General features: G+C 43.0%; 1 protein-coding gene across 1 annotated transcript in view; it reads right to left on the bottom strand.

Annotated features, from left to right (window-relative positions):
- EML3 (EMAP like 3) overlaps nucleotides 1-23,541 on the bottom strand; it is a 153,091-nt gene that overhangs the window by 34,027 nt on the left and 95,523 nt on the right. Inside the window, exons 10-15 of the mRNA XM_082270182.1 lie at nucleotides 22,538-22,639; nucleotides 17,655-17,750; nucleotides 12,749-12,883; nucleotides 12,479-12,617; nucleotides 1,868-2,019; nucleotides 592-717 (exon numbers count right to left, since the gene is read on the bottom strand). Coding sequence (XP_082126308.1) covers nucleotides 592-717; nucleotides 1,868-2,019; nucleotides 12,479-12,617; nucleotides 12,749-12,883; nucleotides 17,655-17,750; nucleotides 22,538-22,639 — 750 coding nt within the window. The remainder of the gene's footprint in view (nucleotides 1-591; nucleotides 718-1,867; nucleotides 2,020-12,478; nucleotides 12,618-12,748; nucleotides 12,884-17,654; nucleotides 17,751-22,537; nucleotides 22,640-23,541) is intronic.

The raw sequence follows: 23,541 nt of genomic DNA, 5'->3' as shown, positions 1-23,541 counted from the left end.
TTAATGTCAATTTTTTTCCCATTAATAGAGCTTTCTTTTGGTGGTATTTGATCATTTTTGCATTTTTTATTTTTTGCGCTAGAGACAAAGATCTAATTTCTTCATCAATTTAGGCCAATATATATTCTGCTATATGTTTTTGGTAAAAAAAAATCCCAATAAGCATGTATTGATTGGTTATAAAGTTATAGCATCTACAGACTATGGGATATTTTTATTTATTTTTTTACTTGTAATGGCAGCGATCAGCGATTTATAGCGGGACTGCGATATCGCGGCAGACAAATCGGGCACCTAACTGACACTTTTTTGTTGACCAGTGACATTATTACATTATTACAGTGATCAGTGCTAAAAATATGCACTGTCGCTGTACTAATAACAATAGCAGGGAAGGGGTTTTTATTTATTATGAAAAGTGAAATTCTGCCCGAAAAAGTGAGCCTGTAAATGGAATTATTTTTATAATAAATTATTTGTTGATCATGTTATTTTTCTAATAAAAGTAAAGTGTCTCAGTTCTCTTTGACCTGCATAGAAAAATATTTTTCAACAGACACTAAGAAATACGTGGAAACAAAGTGTACAAACCTGTATAACAGGAGTAAATCCATGCTCCAATGACCCTTTAAGAAGAGCATTCTTTGTTGTACCGACCAATAATTCACCATTTGCGCCTTCAGCAATGGAACGAACGGCTCCAAACTGCTCAGAAATCTGTGTAAACAATAAAGTTATGTGATGGCTGGCACTGTCTTGAGGTTCCGAGGTTGTTCTTAAGTAAGTAAAGAAACAGAAACTTTTATATGGTGGTTTAGCATGGTCTTATGCTTGCTTACATTTCATGCTCTTGATAGACTGAGTTTTATGTTCTGAAACAACAAACATTTGCTGTGACAAATTTTACTTAAAGCGGAGTTCCACCCTGGGAAAGTTTTTTTAAATAAAAATACCCCCGGGACAGTCAGGGCTAGTGCATTCCACAATGGATAGCCTCTGATCTGTCCCGGGTTGCACTTACCTTTTAGAAGAAATACTTACCTTGAAAATGTATTGTCCAGCGCTGCCATCTCAGGTGTGGGCAGCTTGAAGCCAGCGCGATCCTCTTCTGTGTCCTCTTCCGTCTTCTTTGGTCCCACGATGCACTGCACCGGCCCCCAACTCCCGTGGATTGGCATCCCCGCTGCCTAGTGGGGGTGAGAGCGTGCCGATGGCGGCACGCGCTTGCCCCAAGGAGCGTTACCGCGGATCGCCATACCTGTACGGTGCAGCCAAGCCAGCCTGCTGTAGTATATATGCAGCGGGCGGTCGGCAAGTAGGTAAAAAGGAAAGATAATTTTTAATAACATTTAATTACAATATGATTTGTGTCTCAATTGTATACGCTATATTGTTTTTTCTTTATTTGCTGATTTTTTTTTCCCCATTAAGGTAGAGTTACCCTTTAAGGCGAAACTTCACATAAAATAGGAAATTTCTCACATCCTCCTCCTTGCCCCCTCCTCTGCCATCATTGAAAGTTTTTTTTTTTTTGGGGGTGGGTACCTATTTTTGACAGGTACCTGCTTTTAAGTCCGCTTTTCTCGCCTAGGCAAGAACAACAGAAGTTCATACCCCCCCACCCCAAAACTCCTGGGTCACTTCACATATCTCTGTAGGCTGCAAGCGCAGCGCATTTCGCACATGCACAGTGGGGAGTCAGGTGTGAAACATCAGGAAGTCACAGCAGGCTTAAAACAGCCAAGATGGCGGCTCTAGTGGCCCAAAGACCGACAAAGAACTTGTCCAGGTTAGGACAGCACTGGACTCCTGGACTGGTGAGTGCTCCATAGGGTAATATTATCCATGCCTTTTTCTTTCTTCTCACCTCACATTCTTTAAGTTGGGTCAGCGTGTCACTCCATAGCACCAATCGTTTGTCCTTCCCTCCTGAACTGAGCACAGATCCCCCTCTGAGAGCAGTAAGTGAAGACACACTACCATCATGGGCACGTGTGTGGCGTAATATTTGGTACGTGTCTGCGGAGAAAGATAATACGGAAAAATTGGTAAGAAAACTCTCAGTATTGGCTCCAACAAAGAGAAATAAATAGGATTTACAAGACAACTGCACAATTAGTTAGATATGGTTGTACTCCAAACAGATTTTATTATCCTATTCCCTGCAGGCCAAAAACATTTCTGTGCCAGTTTTAGCTACAGTAACGGATAGATCTGAGAACTTGGATAGGAGAAGGGATGAGTGGGAAACTCCAACTGAATAAACTATGCACAATTGCTGGGACTGCTGAATATAGTTGAATGCGGCAAGGCCACTGCTTCACCTTGACACTGCAGTGAAGAAGAACTAGACGGACTGTACTGTACTGTAAATCACTCTTACTTGGCACCCCCTTTGTCCCTATACTTCAGGGTTCTACATGGCACCCCCTTTTCTGTAACACTCTGTGTGAGCTGACCCCTTGATCCTCTGACTTCACTGGAGTGGTCCCCTTCCTGGGCAGACCCTTTGGCAAGTCGCCTGGTACTAACGGAAACTGTTTTTCCTGGAAGACTCTGCCAGTAGCTCCACTGTCAGCTTCACTGGATCCTCTGCCGCTCAGCTCCACACCTGGCTCACTAGGCCGACTGCCTATGACCACCTTCCTCTTGCAACAGGAGGAGAGACAGCCATCAGCCTCCTCCTGGGACTCTGCTTCCCACCAAAGATGCCCTGTCACATGTCCCCACAGCTTTTATGAGCAATCCCAGGATGCACTGCAAGAATGCCCTCCCACTGGGACTCCCACAAAAGCCAATGTGTCACTGGCTGGTTTTCCTCCACTGTCCAACAAGCTCCCTTATTTGGTGCAATGGGGAAACTTCCTCAGACCCAGTGAATCACACCTGGAAACATGTAACAGGCAACCTAATAGATCAGGCTCCCCTGATAAGCAGAAGGAACATTAGATGCTTTTACCTAGCACCTACCTAGGAGGGTTCTACATATGGTTTTGCTTAAAATAACAACTGACTATTTTTATATCAGGTTCTGACAACCAGGAAAAGAAAGTGAATTCCAGCTAGGCCCCTTTCACACAGGCGGACCGTTCAGATCCGCCTGTCCGTTTTTTTTGGCAGATCTGAACGGTCCCCCCATGCATCTCTATGGGGGATCGGATATCAGCGGAGACATGTCCGCTGACATCCGATCCGATCTGATCCGTCAAATCTGGACGGATGGAAACCCTATTTTCCATCCGTCCAGCAGATCGGTTCGGATGAGAACGGACTGACGGTCCGTTCCCATCCGATTTCCCCCATAGAGATGCATGGGGACCTGACAGCTGTGTCTCCTCACACAGCGTGGAGACACAGCTGTCATCCTCCTGCTCAGTGGGGGATCGGCGGCTCGATCCCCCTGCTGAGAAAAATGGAATCCGTCCGACGGACGGATAGTGTGAAAGGGGCCTTTTGATTGGTTCAGATTCTTATGGTGCTCTTTAAGTGCGTTGTAGTAAGACAGCCCATTCATTTTGCGAAGCTGCCAATTTAAAGCAATGCAGATTTTCAGATCTGCAGCATTTTTTTCAATGTAGTGTACCATAATGCACAGATGATTCATATTTGTGTGTTGTGGTACACTGACAAGTTATAGAGTGACATTCTAAATGCAGTTAGGCCTATGCACACTTATCTACGTCATGTTTCATGTAGAAAAACTGCATTTTTCTGCATTAAGACACATTATAAGTAAAAATCACATTTTATAGAGCTGGTTCACATCTTTGCACTGCAACTTTGTGTGAAAAGGCAACTAAATGGGCCTATTCTTAATACCACGTATGTTACAATACACATGGACCAGGCTGAATCCATCCTTAATGTGGTTGTACTTTTTTACCTGCAGCCATCTCTCCGCTACATCTTCATAAAACACACAGCTCAAAGGCTTTTTTTGTTTGCTCTAGGAGTCGGGGGGGGGGGGGGGGATCTGATGTCACACACTGAATAGAACAGTGTGGAGAGCTCTGTGTAAACTGATACTTGAGTGGAGGGAATTGACACCCCCTCTACACACTCTCATAGGAAAACATGCACGTCTGAGGCTCTCAGTCACCTTCTGTGTGCTGATGGTGGTGGTGGTGATGGTAGCGGGGGGGGGGGATTAGGGGGGCACGGCCATCACCAGGGGTTGAGTTAGGCCCCTTTTACACTGTGGACTCCGTTTTTCTCAGCGGGGGATCGATCCGCCGATCCCCCGCTGAGCAGGCGAATGGCAGCTGTGTCTCCACGCTGTGTGCAGAGACAGAGCTGTCAGGTCCCGCTGTTCTCTATGGGGGAATTGGATGGGAATGGACCGTCTGTCCGTTCTCATCCGATCCCATCCCACCCGATCCACTGGACAGACGAAAAAACTGAATTTTTGTAACATCTTACCTGTAAAATTCCTTTCTCTGAGTCCTCCGACAGTCGCCGCCACCTCTAAGTCATCACTATTGGGTATTGACTTCCGCTCCGCAGGAGTAGCTAGGCATAAGACTTAGTCAAAAGAACAAAGACATCTGCATATACGCGTTTTTTCCCCGCTGCGACCGCCACACACACAATGTCTGCACCCCCAAACACACACCGAAGTGACACAGGGGAAGGGGCCCCCAAATATATACACCGCACCGCAGCGCATGTATAGAAAAGACCCCCACAGGGATCGCAATAGGGAGCCCCACACCGGCACAGACATGGGGGACACACAGCAACACAGGACTGCCACACCAGACAGAGGCCCCACACAGAAGTACTTACCTGTACCAGATGGCGTGGGGTGCCTCTCAGAACGGAAAGCCTCTGTCCTCATCTGACAGGGAATGCCGTTTTGCCAAGGACATTACACTGCATATCGCAGATGCGTCCAGTGAGGTAGCCACCTTACAGCTGCATCCCTGCTGCGAGCAGGGATGGGTCGTTCATTATGCCAGGATGAACCATGGCTGAACGCTCGATGGCGGGCTGAGGGTCCCTCTGACCCTCTGCCCTGGGGAACCAGGGCGGCCAGTCTGATTCCCAGCTCCGCATGAATCCATCTTCATTCGAAGAGTCGACTAAAAACTAAAGCTGACAAAAGAAACAGCTAGTATACAAAAGAAAAAACTGACATTTTTGAAAGAAAATCAAATAAATAGGATCAGAAGTCTGAGACCGGAGCCCCAGCACAGGGAAAGCCTAACTACTCCTGACGCTAGGCAGAAACAAACTGAGTTGGGAGTGTTCACTGCAGGGGGGTATTGACCAGTGGGACAGCCCCCATGGGTGTGTATATGCAGATGTCTTTGTTCTTTTGACTAAGTCTTATGCCTAGCTAATCCTGCGGAGCGGAAGTCAATACCCAATAGTGATTTGACGGATCGGATCAGATCAGATGTCAGTGGACATGTCTCGGCTGACATCCGATGCCCCATAGAGATACATGAGGCATCTGTTCAGATCCGCCAAAACAACGGACAGGCGGATTTGACCGGTCCGCCTGTGTGAAAGGGGCCTTAGACTGTCAGAAGTGATTCATGTAGATAGCAGAGAGAGGAGAATTCAGGGAGGAACCACACTAGGTACTTTGGATTAAGACAAGTAGACACTATAGAAGGATGTGCTTTGTTTATTTTAAATTTCAGAGGTTTACAACCAATTTATTTGTGTGTAGCAGTAGTGATCAATAAACATGTATTTTACTGTGAGTTACCACAAGGCACAGATGTGAATCCAGCCTTTGCAATTATCTTTTAAAGAATTTTCCAATGAAAATTTGATTTATACTGTACATCAAGGCTGTGGAACTCTCCAACAAGTACAACACACCACTCTCCTGTGTTTAGATGTGGGCCTCATGAAGGTATTGCTCTAGGCCATGGGTGTCCAACCTTTTGGCTTCTCTGAGCCACATTGAGTGTAGAGAAATTTTCTCGGGCCGCATATAAAATATATATTATAGTTAAGGTATATAAGTAATAAAATGCCACCGTGCCCTTCCCACGCTGCCGCACCCCCCGCACTAATTTAACACAACTAGAGGATGATCAAATGAAATGGAATCAGTATACAGAGGTTTACTTCTTCTGAGAGATATTAAAGAAACCCTCTAACCATCATGACCACTTCAGTGATTTGAAGTGGTCATGGTGGTAAGAGTCAGAAACCGCCCCCCCCCCTCCCCTTCAAGGCAGCCTCTGCCTACCGTTAGTTGGAAGCCGCTGTGGCCATGCCCCCGACCTGACTTCCTTCCTCCCCAGCAAAAAAAAATTGGCAGGGGGCAGTGGGCCGCATTCCTGGGGTTCTGGGCCGCATGTGGCCCCTGGGCCGCAGGTTGGACATGCCTGCTCTAGGCTGTTAAACTCTTAATCTTGTCTAACCAGGATAACTGGCACCTTTCTGCCCTCTCAAGACTGGGGATGTCTGGATACACCCGAATTAAGAAATAGATATAGGGTGCACTGGCCTAGTCCATTATCCTCAATAAAAACGGCTTTATTTAGTAAAAATTCAAATTCATACTCACAAACATAAGCACAAACCAATGTGTTATTGTGCTTTTTAAAATGTCCGTAAGATGTTTTAACTATGTTCTTATTTACTTAATATGCCTTGGAGATTGCATAGCAACACTGCGTGGGTTGACACCATAGGATTGTACACCCATTTAGGAGGGGCTAGTCCTTGAATTAACCTCCTTTTTATCATGTCTGGTTCTATAAATATAAAGGTTGAGATACAGTTTAGTTGGCTCTGAGGATGAGGCAAGGCCTCGAAACACGTCAGTGGTATTGAGGACGTTATACATGCTATGTGATATTCTTGAGCTATAACATTGGAGTTGATGTGCCTTTGTCAAACTTATGTTTGTAAGTATGAATTAGAATTTTTACTAAATAAAGCCGTTTTTATGAAGGACAATGCACTAGACCAGTGCACCCTCTGTCTATTTCTTAATTCCAAGGTTGTAGAGCTGCATGAAAGTATTTATTTTTGTTTTGTAGCTATTTTATTATTCTAAGCCTCCATTCACATTGGCGCTATTTGGCAGGTTAAATCACATGTCAAATTGCAGCCTATTGCCAGCAATGGGAGTCCCACAGATGTCTTTCAAGTCGCCCCTGAAGTCATATTGAAATGCAGCTTTGAAATCATTCGAGTTCAGGCGAAGTTGCATGATTTTAAAGCCGTGTTCTGTGTGAACGAGGGCTAATACACTAATATTTGTGGGATTGGCAGTGAGCAGCCTGAAGCACAGAGAGGGGAAGGAAGTGTGCGTCACAATTTGGCTGTAAAGCTATATTTCCAAAGAATACTACTGTGATTAAATGCTTCCTTTAATTATAATATTATATATTTATATATTATATTTTAAGCTGTGCATAAACTATGTTTTCTATACTCATGGGTTGCAATATTAGCTTAATTATTTTGGGATTTTGGATTATCCTCCTTTTTTTCATAAAATCCAACAGAATAAAATAAAAATTCTATCTGTTTCCAGTGGGAAAAACAGGAAAAGCCTGGGGGGGGGGGGGCAAACTTCCAGCTCAGTTCGCCAGGGGAAATGAGCTGGAAGTGAGAGTGGGAACCTGTCAAAACCAGATACCCGCTCCCTACTCCCCCCAAAAGGTGCCAAATTTGGCAGCGGAAGGGGGGAGGAGGCAAACCAGCGGCATTTTCCATTTTGGGTGGAGTTTTGCTTTAACATACCTGGCCGATGCTGCTGGAAGCTGAAAATCACTGAAGTAGACACCACTACTCCAATGATCTCCACTTGCTTCTGGATCCCATACTGAGAAGCCGGCCTGATGCATTCTGAATACAGGAGGTTAGACGCTTATCACGGGCACCTTTCAAAGAATGCTTTGCATTTTCTAAATGAATGTAAAGTGACCTCACTTCCTCCTCCAATCAAAGAACACTTTGCATTCAATCAAAAAATGCAAAGCATTCTCTGAATGCTTTGTTACAGAGAAGAGAGAAGTAGCTGTCCTACAGTCCTAACATATTTACTGTCCTACAGTGACAACGCAACTCCAAAGATACAGCACAGTAATTGTTGTCACCTTAGAACAGGAATTGGGTTACTGCCAGGATCCCAGAATAAAGTAAAGAAAATAGATTATAAAAAAGAAAACTGATAGAGGCACAACATTTAGGGGCTGGTAAGCTGTAACATATTACATTTCTCTTCTTGGGTTTAGATTCACTTTAACAACGTTACACTGACCTTCACCATACCACTTAGCCGGACCTCAAGATTAAACTTTTTAAGTTAACAATTAAAGTTGAAGCCAAACTTTTTTGCATTTCAGAGAGAATGAGAAATTTAGCTTCTGTCAGGTCTTTATTGCTGCCTGGTTCCCATTCTTAGTTGCCATCGTAACAGATAGATAGTGATGGGAAATCCAAAATGTTTCAGTTCTCAACAGATTTACATGTGAAGGAAAAACTTCCTATTGGGATCCGGATCCCTGTTACACTTACAACTGTCCAGCTGCCTACGAGGGTGCTGGCCTGGTTTATGGATCCTCTACCCTAATCAAAATGAAAAAACGACTTTGGTCCCTAAATGCACTGGAACTCCTAAGCCAGGGGTGTCAAACTTACTTATGGTTGCCCTCAAAGGGCCGGTTGTATTTATAAGACTATATAAATTTATCCCAGGCTTTTTTTTGTTTCTTAGAATACAGTAGGTGCAGGAATTCAACCCCAGCCCCCTTCAAACTGGTGGGTGTGGCCAAATTGCACTACCAGTGGATCTTAAAGGATCTCAAAGGGGCATTAAATACCAGGACAGAGTGCAGGATTCTGGGGTGCACTATGTACAGTGTGCAGGGTTCAGGGATGCACTATGTACAAAGTGCAGGGTACAGGAGTGCACCATGTACAGAGTGCAGGGTACAAGGGTGCACTATGTACAGAGTGCAGGGTTTAGGGGTGCGCTACATACAGAGTGCAGAGTTTAGGAGTGCACTGCATTCAGGTGCATAGCAGTCAGCTATGCGCAGTGTGCGGGGTTCTGGCTGAAAAAGAAAGCCTTCAGTGCGAGAGCGATAAGAAATGGCCTGGCGGGCCAGATTCAGCCCGCGGGCCTTGTGTTTGACACATGTGCCCTAAACTAACCCTAAAATTGAGACTTAAAGTGTACATTTGGTCAACACTGTAGGGTTTTAGTGCTACCCAGTTACAAAGATCTATCCTCACCTCCTGTCCTGTGACCACATTCTATCAGACAGTCAAGAAGGAGAACACTGTAAAACTAGAAAAAATGTTTTTGGCAAGACTGAAATTTTAACCAGACCCTTGTACCTAAATCAATCTTTTATTCTAACCTCTAGCAGTATCTTTGACCCAACCCTAAAACCTACATTGCTTTTCCTTTTTCTAGCTTTTTTTAACTTTATTGTCATCTGGTAATCCTGCAAATAACACACTTCCAGTACGTGGTTGGCTACGCTCACTCACACTCTATCTAAGAAGGAAGTCATGATTGTCATCCAGGCTGGACTTCAAGCACGCCTCCGTCTTTTCATCTCCATTACATAGGGGGGTTGGAGATTTGTAGTTTACATAAGAAAGGTAACATTGCTTTCAGTTCAGCTCACAGGAAATGACAAGGACATTGTATTTCTGGCATCTTCCAGCACCAAGATCAAGAGGTATTTTCTGTACCTGCAGAAAATATCTTTAGCCTGGAAGATGAAAACTAATGTTGCAACCTCATCTAAGGACCGTCAAGTTACATTTTTTGGGGGTTAAGTATCCTTTTATCTTTAAAGTTTAACCAATGCTTAAAGTAGAACTTTGGGTAAAGCTTTATAGGGTTAAAGCCCCTGTCAGTTTTTTCTTGCCAACTGTGTCCCATTGAAGAGATTTTCCTTCACTTCTCGTCCCATAGTCAAAGAAGGAAGTGAGAGGGAATCCCTGCAAATAAGGGAATGTCTTAGGATCACACAGGTCACCAGTTCCCACTGGAAGATTTTACCTCTAATACGGTTTTGGGGACAACACATAATTTGGCATTTTCTTTTACTTTCTTTTTTCAATAATAATGGTAAACCAGACAAACAGAGGAGATTAATACCCCTACCAGGTACACAGACAGCAGTAAAACCTGACAGGTGTTCTAATTCCTCTCCACTCCATCCAAAAAAAAAATCTTAAAAATCTCCATCTTAAAAAAAAAAAAAAAGATTTTGCCTTTAGTTGTACTTTAAAGTGAAATTATAGGCAAAACTTTTTCTTTTCATTTTGGATAGAGTAAGGGAGGGTTATAACCTCTGCCAGCATATTTTTTGCCTTCTGTGTCCCATTGGGGAGATTTACTCTCACTTCCAGTCCCACAGCCAAACAGAATGCGAGAGGAAATCCCTGTAAATTAAGAGAATTTGTTGGGGACCCCCATGTCACCAGAACTAGTTTCCCCATTAGAAGATTTCTCCTATATTACTTTTCTGGGGACAACCCAACATTTGGGATTTTATCTTCACTTTCAATTATAATGGTAAACATTACAAATAGAGAGCATAAATCTCCCTAACGGGGGCACAGATAGTAATAAAAACCTGACACATGTTCTAATCCCTCTTCACTCTATTCAAAACTACCAACAAAAATTTTTTGCCTTTAGTTATACTTTAGCCAAATTCTCTCCATATCCTTAAGATTATATTAACTTAACCAATGGCCGACCGCTCACTCGAGCTCTACTGCGGCAAAGTGGTTAGTTCCCGTCCAGCGACGTAGACCTACGTCGCTGGACTCCTCCTCTTGTGGGCGGCGCGCGCGCGCCACTGGAGGCTCACTCCCGCTGTATTCAGTCACAGCGGGAGTCGGGCCAGGGGAGTAGCAGCGGCGATCGCCGCTGCTCTTCCCCGATCATCGGGGAATCGAGTTTGGAGATACGTCGCTTGTGTAAACAAAGCGGGCGGAGCTCTTAAGTGACAGACAGTGACAGATTGCAGGGTTCAGCATAGCTGAACCTGCGATCTGTCCCTGTGTCACTCAGTCACCTCCCCCCACACACGTTAGTAAGCACCAGGCATACATTAACCCCTCCCTCTCCAATAAAATTAACCCCTTCCCTGCCAGTGTAATTTTTACAGTGACAGTGCATATTTATAGCACTGATTACTCTAGTAATGTCACTGGTACCCCCAAAAGTGTCAAAAATGTCAGTCAAGGGTCTGATCTGTCCGCCGCAATGTCGCAGTCCCGCAAAAAAAAAAAATCGCAGATCGCCGCCATTACTTGTTAAAAAAAAAAACTCCAAAAATGACAGACATCTTTCCCTTAGTTAGTAAACGCAATAACTTTTGCGCAAACCAATTAAAATACGCTTATTGTGATTTTTTTTTTTACCAAACATAGGTAGCAGAAAACAAATTGGCCAAAAATTTAAAAAAAATTTGATTTTTACATTTTTTGGGGGGGGAATTTCATATAAAAAAATTTGAAAAATATTGTTATTGTTTTCAGAATGTACGCTTTTTTTTGTTTATAGCGCAAAAAGTAAAAATTGCACAGGTGATCAAATGCCACCAAAAGAAAGCTCTGATTGTGGGGAAAAAAAGGTCATACATTTCGTTTGGGTACGTCGTCGCACGACTGCGCAATTGTCAGTTAAAGTCGCACAGTGCCGAATCGCAAAAAGTGGCCTGGACATAAGACAGCAAATTCCTCCGGTGGTAAAGTGGTTAATACTTAAAACTGGACACTAACCATACTAGTACTAAAACTATGCTTACAATGCAAATAAACAATGATATGTCCATCGCTGGCCTACTTGGAAAATGCTGTTTGTTTGGCGATCATGCTTTTCCCTTATCTATAATAACTTATGACTCACAGATCCAGGACAGTTATACCAGATCTGCAGTCCTGACTTTCTGACTTCATTTGCCACATACTTGTTCCAGGTAGATTATTAATGTTTAGTAAAATACATTCACTGCTTCTGACTCCCACCGACGATTAGTAATTATAAAAATGCCTTCTCTTGCAGACAACAATACACTCATTGCTATTTCCAGCTGGAGGAGCTCCAGCACTAGATTTTACTCTGCAGATCCTGTACAATATAGGGGCCATGTGGAATGGAGAGACTCTGTTTTGTATTATCGCAAGTAAGTATATTTTACATCCTGGGAAATCCAATATTGACCATATTATGCCACATGTAATAACCCTTTCATTGCCATAACCTTAAACACATCAAAAAAACTCACAGTACAGATTTCAAAATTCACTAAACGCCGTTTGCATTCTAAAAAGAGATAACCTACAATAATCAGTATTTATGATTTCCTAAACCTCAATTCATTGCAAAAAAGGTTCCTGTAAGCTATATTTTAACCTCCTGGTAGTAAAAGGTTTAAACGCAATGATGGGAATCCCCAAAGATGGGTATTAATATCTGTTCCAAAGTAAAGCAGTATATAGTATATACTGTATCTGGATCAGATCTCACCTTTTGCACCTTTTCCTAAAGTCCTTGTATCTGCTGCACTTCTTCCCCAGGTCAGTATCTGTCCCTCTGAATCTCCGGTGAGGACATCCCCAGTTCGATCAAACAGTAAACATTGTACAAAACGAGGCTTCTTATACTTCTAAATGGGGCAAAGAATCAACATCGACAGCAAGACAATCATAAGTAGATATAATTAAATAAAAGTAAGAAAGAAAGCAAAATGCCCTATTAATAGGACACATTGGAAATGGAACAAACCAGAACACATACCCCAAAAATCCCCTGTTTCTTTGTAAGCGATGTCCCACTCCAGGTCCAGAAGTGTATATGAGACTTGCCCACGGTGACAATATAATTGCTGTCCACTGGATTGAAGGCCACACATAGAACTGGTTCATTTGTACACTACAGATATAAAAGGCATTTATTTATAGGGCAGCTCTAGTACATGAATAAAACATGAATATAGGTACTCTTTTACCTTCCAAATGTTTTGTAATTGAATCCCTTGTGGACCCTCTATTGTGTTTTTATATATTTTAATTTTTAGGGTTAAAAAATATAAATGTCTACAACTACTTTTTTTTTTATTGTGTAACTAAGTAAATATGAAATAGTACACTGTAGTATTCCATATTTTTAATTTCCATCCAGCAAATGCAACTATTTCCATGTATATTATGTTAACTTTGCTTCAACAGGCATATTGTTTACAGACCTCAATGGCTGAAGTTCAGATTACAGATTAAGAGGTGACTCACTCCCGGCCTCCACTCTCTGGTCTTACTCTGTATAATTCTGCACAGATTTTCTGCTGGAGAGGGACAGTTTGAAAGGACCTAACACTGTGTTTTCTCGTTTGAAAACCCATGCGTAGGCAGGTAATAGTTAACAATCAAAAAGGACAGATCCTGCACATGCTGATATACAACAAGTACAAAGAGGAGTACTTCACCAGCCCATGGCGCTGTCCATGTGTTCACCTCCTTTGTTTGTATGTATTTTAGCTGAAATGTCCTGGTTGCTGCTGCTCCTCTCTCACTCCACTGGGGGGGGGGGCGGATCAAAACAATTCAAATCTGTAAAGAAAAGCGCACGCAACCTCGGGCAATAACGCTTTAATAAAGGACAACAACACAGTACATTGGAACTGCACTCACACTTTTCCTTTAAGACAATCGCTTTACAGCATTCCAACAGGAGCTACTCGCTCCTCCCGTCCCTCCAGATGGTGACTCTGCGGTCTCCTCATTCGCGGCTGCCGCCGCTATATCCCCGCTCTCCTTCACTTCCTGTGTTGCCTGGTCACCGGATGCCGGTTCTAGTGCGCCTGCGCACTATACCAACGTAATCTACGGCGCCTCAGGAGAGCCTCAGCCAAAGCCAGAGCCACAAGTTGTACGGAGCTGCGAGGTGGGAGATTCAAGACACGGGTGCACTGCCTCTGCTGTTACTACGGACAACGCGTTTCGGAGGCGGAGCCTCCTTCCTCAGGTCCCCAACACAGGAAGTGAAGGAGAGCGGGGATATAGCAGCGGCAGCCGCGAATGAGGAGACCGCAGAGTCACCATCTGGAGGGACGGGAGGAGCGAGTAGCTCCTGTTGGAATGCTGTAAAGCGATTGTCTTAAAGGAAAAGTGTGAGTGCAATTCCAATGTACTGTGTTGTTGTCCTTTATTAAAGCGTTATTGCCCGAGGTTGCGTGCGCTTTTCTTTACAGATTTGAAAGGTAATAGTTAACGTTGCCCCAGGCAGAAAGATGAGAGTTATTGGGGTGTTCACCATTTTCTTTTAACAGACTTCACTGGGTCCAACCCACTGATTCTGTGTGTTATAAAAGGAGGGGGGTTCGAGCCCAAGGGGGGAGAAAAACCTGGGAAATGCCTGGGGGTTTTTTGTGCTGCTGTACTGCTGGAGTCTGAGAAGCCAGTTAACTGGTGAAGTCTGCACTAGGTGCACCACAGGACCCCTTATCGTTACTGGGGTAAGGTAGCGGTGATACACTGGACAGGTGGAGAAGGCAAGGGTTTAACGTGTTCCTCCTAAATGCACAAGTAACCGTGGTGATGTATATTACATCGAGAGAGAGTGTAGTCGGTTCAAGTGAAGGTACCCTGTGGGTAGTACAGTGAACCTAGCCAAAGGGCCATGCATCATAGCCCAGAAGAACCCACCCTGGGTTAGGCCTCTTATTTGAAACTTGCTTGGCGCCCAACGAGGAGGAAAAAAAGGAAACTAATACAGCCACCAAATCTAAGCACTGTAAGCTGCAATATATTACATTTTTGTTCTTGGGTTTAGTTATCCTTAACATGCCTTAAGTGCACTTTAAGGTGCCTGCAAGGGGTGATGAAGGTTGAAGGTTTTTTACCTTCATGAATTCTATGCAGGAAAGGAAAAAAACCTTCAGTATGCAGCTTCCCCCGCAGCGCCCTAATACTTACCTGCTCCTGATCCCGATTCAGTGATGTGCACGAGAGCAGCTGTTCTCCTGGGTCTCTGCCTTCTCATTAGCTGAGACACAGGAGCGGCCAGTCAGCCAAGAGCGGGGAGTGAGGGTGAGTATGTTTTATGGAACAGAGGTTCGGGAGCGAGCACAAGCGACTTGCTATGGGGGCACTCAGAGAAGAAGAGGAACCAGGAGCGCCGGCGGGGATCCTGAGAAGAAGAGGATCAGTCTGCTCTGTGGAAAACCTCTGCACAGAGCAGGTAAAAATAAGATGTTTATTTAAAAAAAAAAAAATGTAACCTTTAATATCACTTTAAAGCTATTGCAAGTTGATAAAGGGACGATTTTAGTGTCAAAACCAATGGGAGGGACTGCAGACTACGATTTAACTATTACTGGTCAAATAGGACAGGTTTATTTTTTTCAATTTTTTTTTTACTTTGACTTTAAAATACATATATAGAAACAGATATATTTCTTGGAAGGCAATACTACCAAAATAAAACCTTGTTATAGTTATAACCATGGTATCACAAGTAATGATAAAGTAATAAATGAAGTTATTGCTGAATAAATGCATATTTTGCTCTGTGCCCCGAGCCCACCCTTTTTTGAAGCCTATTAGAGCCTCTGATTCTAATCACGTGCTTAAAAAAAAAAGAAAATCCCTCATTGGAATCTGTGCATCTGGCGCCCTGCATGTAGACTAAAGAAGAAAAGCAGGCGCCGCTGAGTGTAGCAACAAATTTATTACTGACAATAAAAATAGTAACTCACATCATAGTATTCTTATATCCATGTTCCATTGTGTATGCACTTCCTGTGTTTGATCTTCCGTGTCCCAACCAGCCCGCAGCCGGGAGATGATGTTTCAGGAAGCTTCACAGAGGAGCTGGTTAAAGCGGAAGCCGCGGTGGACCGCAAGCTAACCGGAAATGACGTAACGCGTTTTGGAGCATGCGTACTAGGCTCCTTCCTCTAGGCTCCTTCCTTAGACGTAAACAGAAGCTCTCTACAGAGGCAATTATATAGGGACATGCACCGGAAATAGCTATGGTGAATGTCAATAGGCAATAAGACAAAGGCAAACACTGTCATAATGCTATAAACTCTAGTGGCCTTAATTAAAATAAAGATTACACATATAATATTAAAATATACCTTGAATTGTGAATGATTTCTTAAAAGCAAAATATTTAAAAACAACACATACCTAAAAATGACTTTGTACAGGGTGTCCCTAATACCGAATTCATAGATTATGAAAATAGCAAAAAAGGAAAAATAAAAATAAAGATAAAAATAAAAATAAAATAGAAATGAACATAAAAATTTTTTATGTTCATTTCTATTTTATTAGTTTATTTCTATTTTATTTCATCTCCCGGCTGCGGGCCGGTCGGGACACGGAAGATCAAACACAGGAAGCGCATACACAATGGAACATGGATATAAGAATACTATGATGTGAGTTACTATTTTTATTGTCAGTAATAAATTTGTTGCTACACTCAGCGGCGCCTGCTTTTCTTCTTTTTTTGCCAGCGGGATTTCTCCGTTCTTTTGCCTGCCAGAGCTGCCCTGAACTACAGCATCATCAGTGAAGTCTGGTCCGCTACAGCAGTGCTCCTCAACCTTTTTTATCGCCGCGGACTGGTCAACGTTTGATCATTTTTCTGTGGCCCACTGAGGGGGGGGCGACGTCAATGCAGAGTGCCCACAGCGTGCCCCCCAATCAATGCACAGTGCCCACAGAATGCCCCCAATCAATGCACAGTGCCCACAGCATGCCCCCTATCAATGCACAGTGCCCACAGCATGCCCCCAATCAATGCAGAGATGCCAGTGTTCCCCCCGCGAGACCAGTGCACTTACCTCACGGCAGCTTCTTTTCAGTCCCCGGGTGTCCTCGAGTCCTCAGTCCTCCCGCCTCCTCCTCGGCCAATGGCATGAGTTTTGCCTTTCGGCCAATCAGGAAGTGGGAGGACCCGCTCCCTGATTGGCCAGGAGGAGGATCGGTGTGACAATAGCGAATTTTCATTCGCTATTGTCACACAATGGGGAGGCTCGGGCGCAGAGTGCTCTGCGCCCCGGCCGCCACAGTAAAATAGTTTAAAGTTCTTCAGGCGGCCCGGTACTGGTTGATCCACAGACAGGTACCGGCCCGCGGCCCAAGGGTTGGGGAACACTGCACTACAGCCTCTGACCATCTGGCTGTTTATATTGGTGTCCACTCTTCTGGCACAAGCACCCAACATCCCTCTCCTCTGAACTCTCTGCATGTAGACTGGGGGGGGGGTGGAAGCATGGATAGGGGGCGCCGCCTCTGCGCCCCTAATGGACGGGCCGCCACTAGCTACATGTCAGTATTTTACCGCAGTTCACTGCACCACACCTCCGTCTGGGCTGCATGGCAGTGCAACCAGGGCAAGTAGAAAATACCAGTCACTGCATTATGTGTGAACGGGCCCCAAATTTAATTATCATACAGTTTTTGAATAAAGGAAGTTGCATTCAGCTGCTCCTCGGGAGTTACCAACATTCATCACAAGTGGTGCTACAGCCCATGATCACAATAAGCAGTGCACACAGCCCAGTATAAGGTATGTTTAAATGCTGAATTTTGGCCTGACTAACGTTTTCCCTGGCAGATCCAGCCCTGTGTTCTAGGATATCCTAGTATTCAGATATTATCCTCATTGGAGTTCCCCTATTACGCATACACACCTTTGTTTCTGCAATCTTATTCCCTTTGGCTGTGTCCCAGACAGACAAAACATGTTCATTACAGTCATCTACAACACAGAGGTATGAGCCTGAATCCTGGAAACAGAAAAAAAGAAGAAAATTAAAATAGCTAACAGGATGGCGTGGAATACAATAAAAAATATGGAGCAGGATTTCGCTGATATAAAGTCCTATGATTGGTGTGAGGGGTGTGATACTGAATGTGGAAAGGTCAGAGATGTAATGGTATGAAAAAACATTCTGAGCTTAAAACAACAAATGGTTTATAATCTTCTCATAACCCCCTCCTTTCGTTTCTGAAGAACCCAGCCTTTTCCCCAGCCTGGGATTCTTCTAACGCATTCCGGGCCTGGACATAAATTGGTCACAACAACATTTCTCTCTTTCACAGCCCTATGTGAGACTTTTGGACTACCCCAGTCAGAGGTGTTTCGATATCTACAAATTAAAAAATTTTTACACACCTAAAATAAACACAGGTACTCTATTGAACCAATATACAGTATACTCTATTGTCAAAAGTATTGGGACTCCTGCCTTTACATGCACATGAACTTCAAACTTCATTGATATCAATGTACAAATACTGTACTGGCAACCCTAGCATAAGGAACAAACTATTCAGAGTAAGGGAATACAATAAGACACGTGGCCACTCACTAAAACTAGAGGAAAAGCGGTTTAACCTTAAAGTACGTAGGGGGTTTCTTCACTGTAAGAGCAGTAAGGATGTGGAATTCTCTTCCACAAGCAGTCGTATCAGCAGGGAGCATTGATAGTTTCAAAAAACTATTAGATGGGCACCTTAAAGACCACAACATACAGGGGTATACAATGTATGGTTAACAGCAAACACACACACATCATAGGTTGAACTGGATGGACGAATGTCTTTTTTCAACCTCACTAACTATGTAACTATGTAACTTTATCTTTGACCATTCTTCCTGAAGCGCATTTGTGAGGTCAGGCACTGATGTGGACGAGAAGGCCTGGCTCGCAGTTTCTGCTCTAATTCATCCCAAAAGTGTTCTATCGGGTTGGGGTCAGGACTCTGTGCAGGCCAGTCAAGTTCCTCCCCCCATGTCTTTATGGACCCTGCTTTGTGCACTGGTCCAAATCATTTGGTGGATGGGGGATTTTGGTGTGGGGTCGTGTTTTAGGGGTTGGGCTTGGCCCCTTAGTTCCAATGAAGGAAACTCTTAAGGCATCAGCATACCAAGACAATTTGGACAATTTCATGTTCCCAACTTTGTGGGAAAAGTTTGTGGATGGCCCCTTCCTATTCCAACATGACTGCAAACCAGTGCACAAAGCAAGGTCCATAAAGACATGAATGAGCAAGTTTGGGGTGGAGGAACTTGACTGGTCTGCACAGAGTCCTGACCTCAACCTGACAGAACACCTTTGGGATGAAATAGAGCAGGGACTGCAAGCCAAGCCTTCTTTTCCAACATCAGTGCCTGACCCCACAAATGCGCTTCTGGAAGAATGGTCAAACATTCCCATAGACACACTCCTAAACCTTGTGGACAGCCTTCCCAGAAGAGTTGAAGCTGTTATAGCTGCAAAGGGTGGGCAAACTCAATATTGAACCCTACGGACTAAGACTGGGATGCCATTAAAGTTCATGTGCGTGTAAAGGCAGGCGTCCCAATAATTTTGACAATATTGTGTACTTGCAAACGAGACCCGCATGTTAGAGGGCTAATTATGACTCTCTACCACTAATTGTTAGTAAAACTGGACGAGGACAGACCCTATTATGTTCATAAATGGGAGGAAAACCTAGGGCGCGCTTTCGACATAGCTAAATGGTCTGAGATTTGGTCAGCGACTAAGGCTTCTTCGCCCAATGTACTTGCTCTGGAGGCCATTTACACCATACTGATCCGCTGGTACCTAGTCCCAACTAAACTAGCCAAATTTGTCCCCAGCTATTTAACTCTTCGCTTTCACGGCTGTTCAGAACCAGGCTCATATATGCATATATGGTGGACCTGCCCAGTGGTCCAAGCTTTTTGGAACTCTTTTTTTGCACTTGCCTCTGAGATTTTTGAATCTCAGAAGTTCAGAACGGTTAACTGCTCTCCTCAACCTGAGGCCAAATACCTTGACGCATAAGCAATTCAAACTCGTGATTCAGCTTCCCACAGCCGCAAAGCAAACAATAGCTAAGGCATGCAAATACCCATCTTTAGTTGTGGCTGAGACGAAACAGAGTGAATTGCACATTGATACACACAAAAATGGAAGCCATTGAAAAAGACCAGATTGCTAAATTGACAAAATCTGACAACCGTGAATCAAACATTGTCTACCACCAAACTTCGACAAGCCTTATGCCATGGTAGTTGCAAGATACATTTATATCCCATCCAATGTCTTGCTAGGGGTCAGGTCACCCTCAGGGAATCTTTCCCCTTTTCTCCCTCCTCTTTTCACTTCTACTCTATTGTCTTATGCCTCTCTACCTCTTGCTCAGCGCTGACCTTCCCATCTCATTTAATGACTGCTCCTGCCATTGACAGGCAGTCCCTCCATGGCTGAGCTTCCTTTCACCCATCGTCGCCTAAGACATTTGATTAATATGCTAGCCTTTCCCTGTTTTGATTGATACAGCAGTTTACAATGTTTACTGTATTGAGATCTCCATTCCAATTTTGGTTAAAAGCTGTGTTTCCTTTAAGTATACTCACAACTGATGTGAAGAATAGGCCAACGGGGCCCTGATGTTGATGCTTTTAAGTTGTCCTTGAATGTGACCTAGATGGTTGGCTCTCTTTATTTGTTTTAATGCATAACACTACTCGGTTACACTGAACTGACATCTATGTATAGGTTTGCTCGAGGAACTACCTTTTTTGTTATTTTCAATGTTCATTTAAGAAAACATTTGAACAAGAAAAAAAATGTATGATCTGCTAATAATGCATTTTGTGAACAAAATAATTCATATTCTGCAGATAATGCATTTGGTGTTTTCGTCTTCTGGGCATTTTTTGGGCGTCTTTGGAGGCAGGCATGACTCCAAAGACGCCCAAAAAATGCCAGCAAAAAAAAAATGCAAGGTGTAGAGAAGCCGCCACACTGCTGTATTAATAATTATAAGAAAAATTATATTTTTTTTCCGGGTTCTGGACATGCTACAGAGCTGAAACTTCACAGGTACACTTTTTAGACCCCCCGGACACTAAATCCAAAAAAAGTCATGCCTGCCTCCAAAAATGCCCGATAAATGCCTGCAAGAAAAACGGCCAGGTGGAGAGAAGCCATATTCATGTACTCATAAAAATTATAAGAAAAATGCTCTATTTTTTCTGGTTCTGGACATGCAAAGGTACACTTTTTAGACCTCCCAGACACTAAATCCAAAAAAGACATGCCTGCCTCCAAAGACGCCCAAAAAAATGCCCGATAAATGCCAGCAAAAAAAATGCAAGGTGTAGAGAAGCCGCCACACTGCTGTATTAATAATTATAAGAAAAATTATATATTTTTTTCTGGTTCTGGGCATGCTACAGAGATGAAACTTCACAGGTACACTTTTTAGACCCTCCAGACACTAAAGACATGCCTGCCTTCAAAGACGCCCAAAAAATGCCCGATAAATGCCAGCAAAAAAAAAAACAGGAAAGGGAAATTAGGTCACAACACATCATATTCTGATTGGCCAAATACAAAGTCATACAAAGTCGTCTATCATATAAGTCGCGTAAAAAAAATCACAAGTCGTGCTGAAGTCGTGCAAAGTCGCGCTAGAAGTCGCCCCTTATGAGGTGACTTAGAGGTTGCGGCAGTGTGGACCGAGCCTACTTCAAGCAATCGCTTTGCCAAAAATGTATGTTCTGGTAATAGGAAAGGAAAGAGCCTGAAGATGTCTGCTACAATGCAGAGCGAGGCCTGCCAACTGAAATCTTTACAGGTCCATATATAGTTATGGAATCATTCTACTTACAGGGCCTGTCTAATCAAAATGATATTTTAGCTATTAATTATAGTACTGTAGAGCATGGTGGCCCCTGGCTTTCTGAATAGCTCCTAGTGCTGGCCTTCCTTCTTTAAATCAAAATGCTGTACATGAGAATACAAGCTGTGTACCCTTGCATTCGTTTTTGTTATCTGTGAAACGCAACCAAAAACACTGGGTCATTTTTATGAATCGATACTTGACAAAAAAAAACTCAGATACTTCCAAAATTATTGGCTCTCTTTACATCAAAAAAATCAAATCTGGAATCTGTTAGTTAAAGCAGTATTAAACACAAAAGCAAACATTTTTTATATTGCAGCTTACTAATTCTTAGATGTGATTGCGGCATTGGTTTTCTTTTTAGGCTTTCTTTTCTTTATTTTCATCTGATGATCCAGCCAGGAAGTCTGTTTTTCAAAAGTACAAGCTCTCTTACAGATGTACCAGTTTAAAAAGAATGAGACAACCCATTTGCCACTGACAGGGGTGCCTACAATGATCACCAATGAGATAGAGCTTAGCTTTCATTTTTTAGTGTATTTAAATCTGCTAGCACATTAAACACTACCCTCCCCCCCCCCTTCCCCCAGACTGACAATGCTGCTGTCTAAATATGCCCCTGTACTCCTTTATCCAGAGTGTGGGCACTCTAATACAGGAGTTGTGTTACAGGCCAGATCAACAGGTGAAACCCGAGGGAAAAAAGCCTAAAAAAGAAAACGAATGCAGCCACCACATCTAATGATTGGTAAGCTGCAATATTAAATTTTTGGTTTTGGGTTTAATACCGCTTTAGGGGCAGCACTACCACTTTTATTTTTTTTTATTTGTTTAAATGACAACCAGTTAACTGTCAGGAACAGGATGTTTTGTGATTACTGAAACCTACCTGGATGGAAAAGGCAAGACAGCCAACACCCCTTTCAAAGAATCCAAGACCAATCTGATGCAGTATCTGGAGTGTTGAAGAATCCCATATAAACACCATAGGCTGCAAAAAGATTTTATATATGACCCAAAGTTATTACTGCTATAGTGACTGCAATGCTAGATTTCTACAAAATTCATTTAAAACAAGGGGTTGGATCTATTAAAAAGTACATTGCTATAGGAAAAACATGATAGCTGCAGAATCCCTTCCTATTTCCTAATAGTTCCCATACTGTTTGATTATTTAATGTGACCAAACTATAATTAAAACTATTACATGTTGCATCTTCCAAAATGTGCATCTCACCATAGTATAGCTATGCAGCCTATGAAGAATATGATATTCATGACATTCGAATACATTTTCTTAACTTCTATATTGCTAGGTACAATTGTAACTGCAAATGAAAGAAAAATGTTCCACAGTATTGCTAAATTAGCATTAGCTAAAATTCTGCATAACGTTCACTGTGTCAAATTTATACTCTATCAGGATTCACAGACCCCCATCAAGCAATCTGCTCTGCAGCAAGAGCAGCATGAAATCCTTAAGCTTTTTGGCCTAGGGCTTCCTGCCAGCCATGTAATTAAGCTGTAGCCTTTGAGTGGATGCATTGCAATACACAGACATTTAACAAACTCTTACAGTCTGCAAAGTTGGATCTTTTACAAGGAACATGAGCTTCAGTGGAGTGATGTTGTATTTACCGTCTCCTACTCACAGTTTAAAAGAATTCCAAAAATATCTCCAGCACTGTGGACTCTGTACATACAGTTCCAAGTTAGAAACCAGAATAATATTACAGAAGCCACTTGCACCCTAGCCCAATCCAATCTGTGACTTGAACACAAAACTATGACCGTCTATAAAATAAAATCCTGTTACATGTAATTAAAAACAGCATATATTATATATTGTAGTGCAATTATAGGTCAACTAGGCGAAGTCTGAAGAGATGAGGA

Source organism: Pelophylax lessonae, assembly GCF_965119305.1.
Source record: "Pelophylax lessonae genome assembly, chromosome: 10".
Classification (NCBI taxonomy): domain Eukaryota; kingdom Metazoa; phylum Chordata; class Amphibia; order Anura; family Ranidae; genus Pelophylax; species Pelophylax lessonae.
The sequence above is the reverse complement of the archived record's forward strand: the minus strand, read 5'-3'. Positions and strand labels throughout refer to the sequence as shown.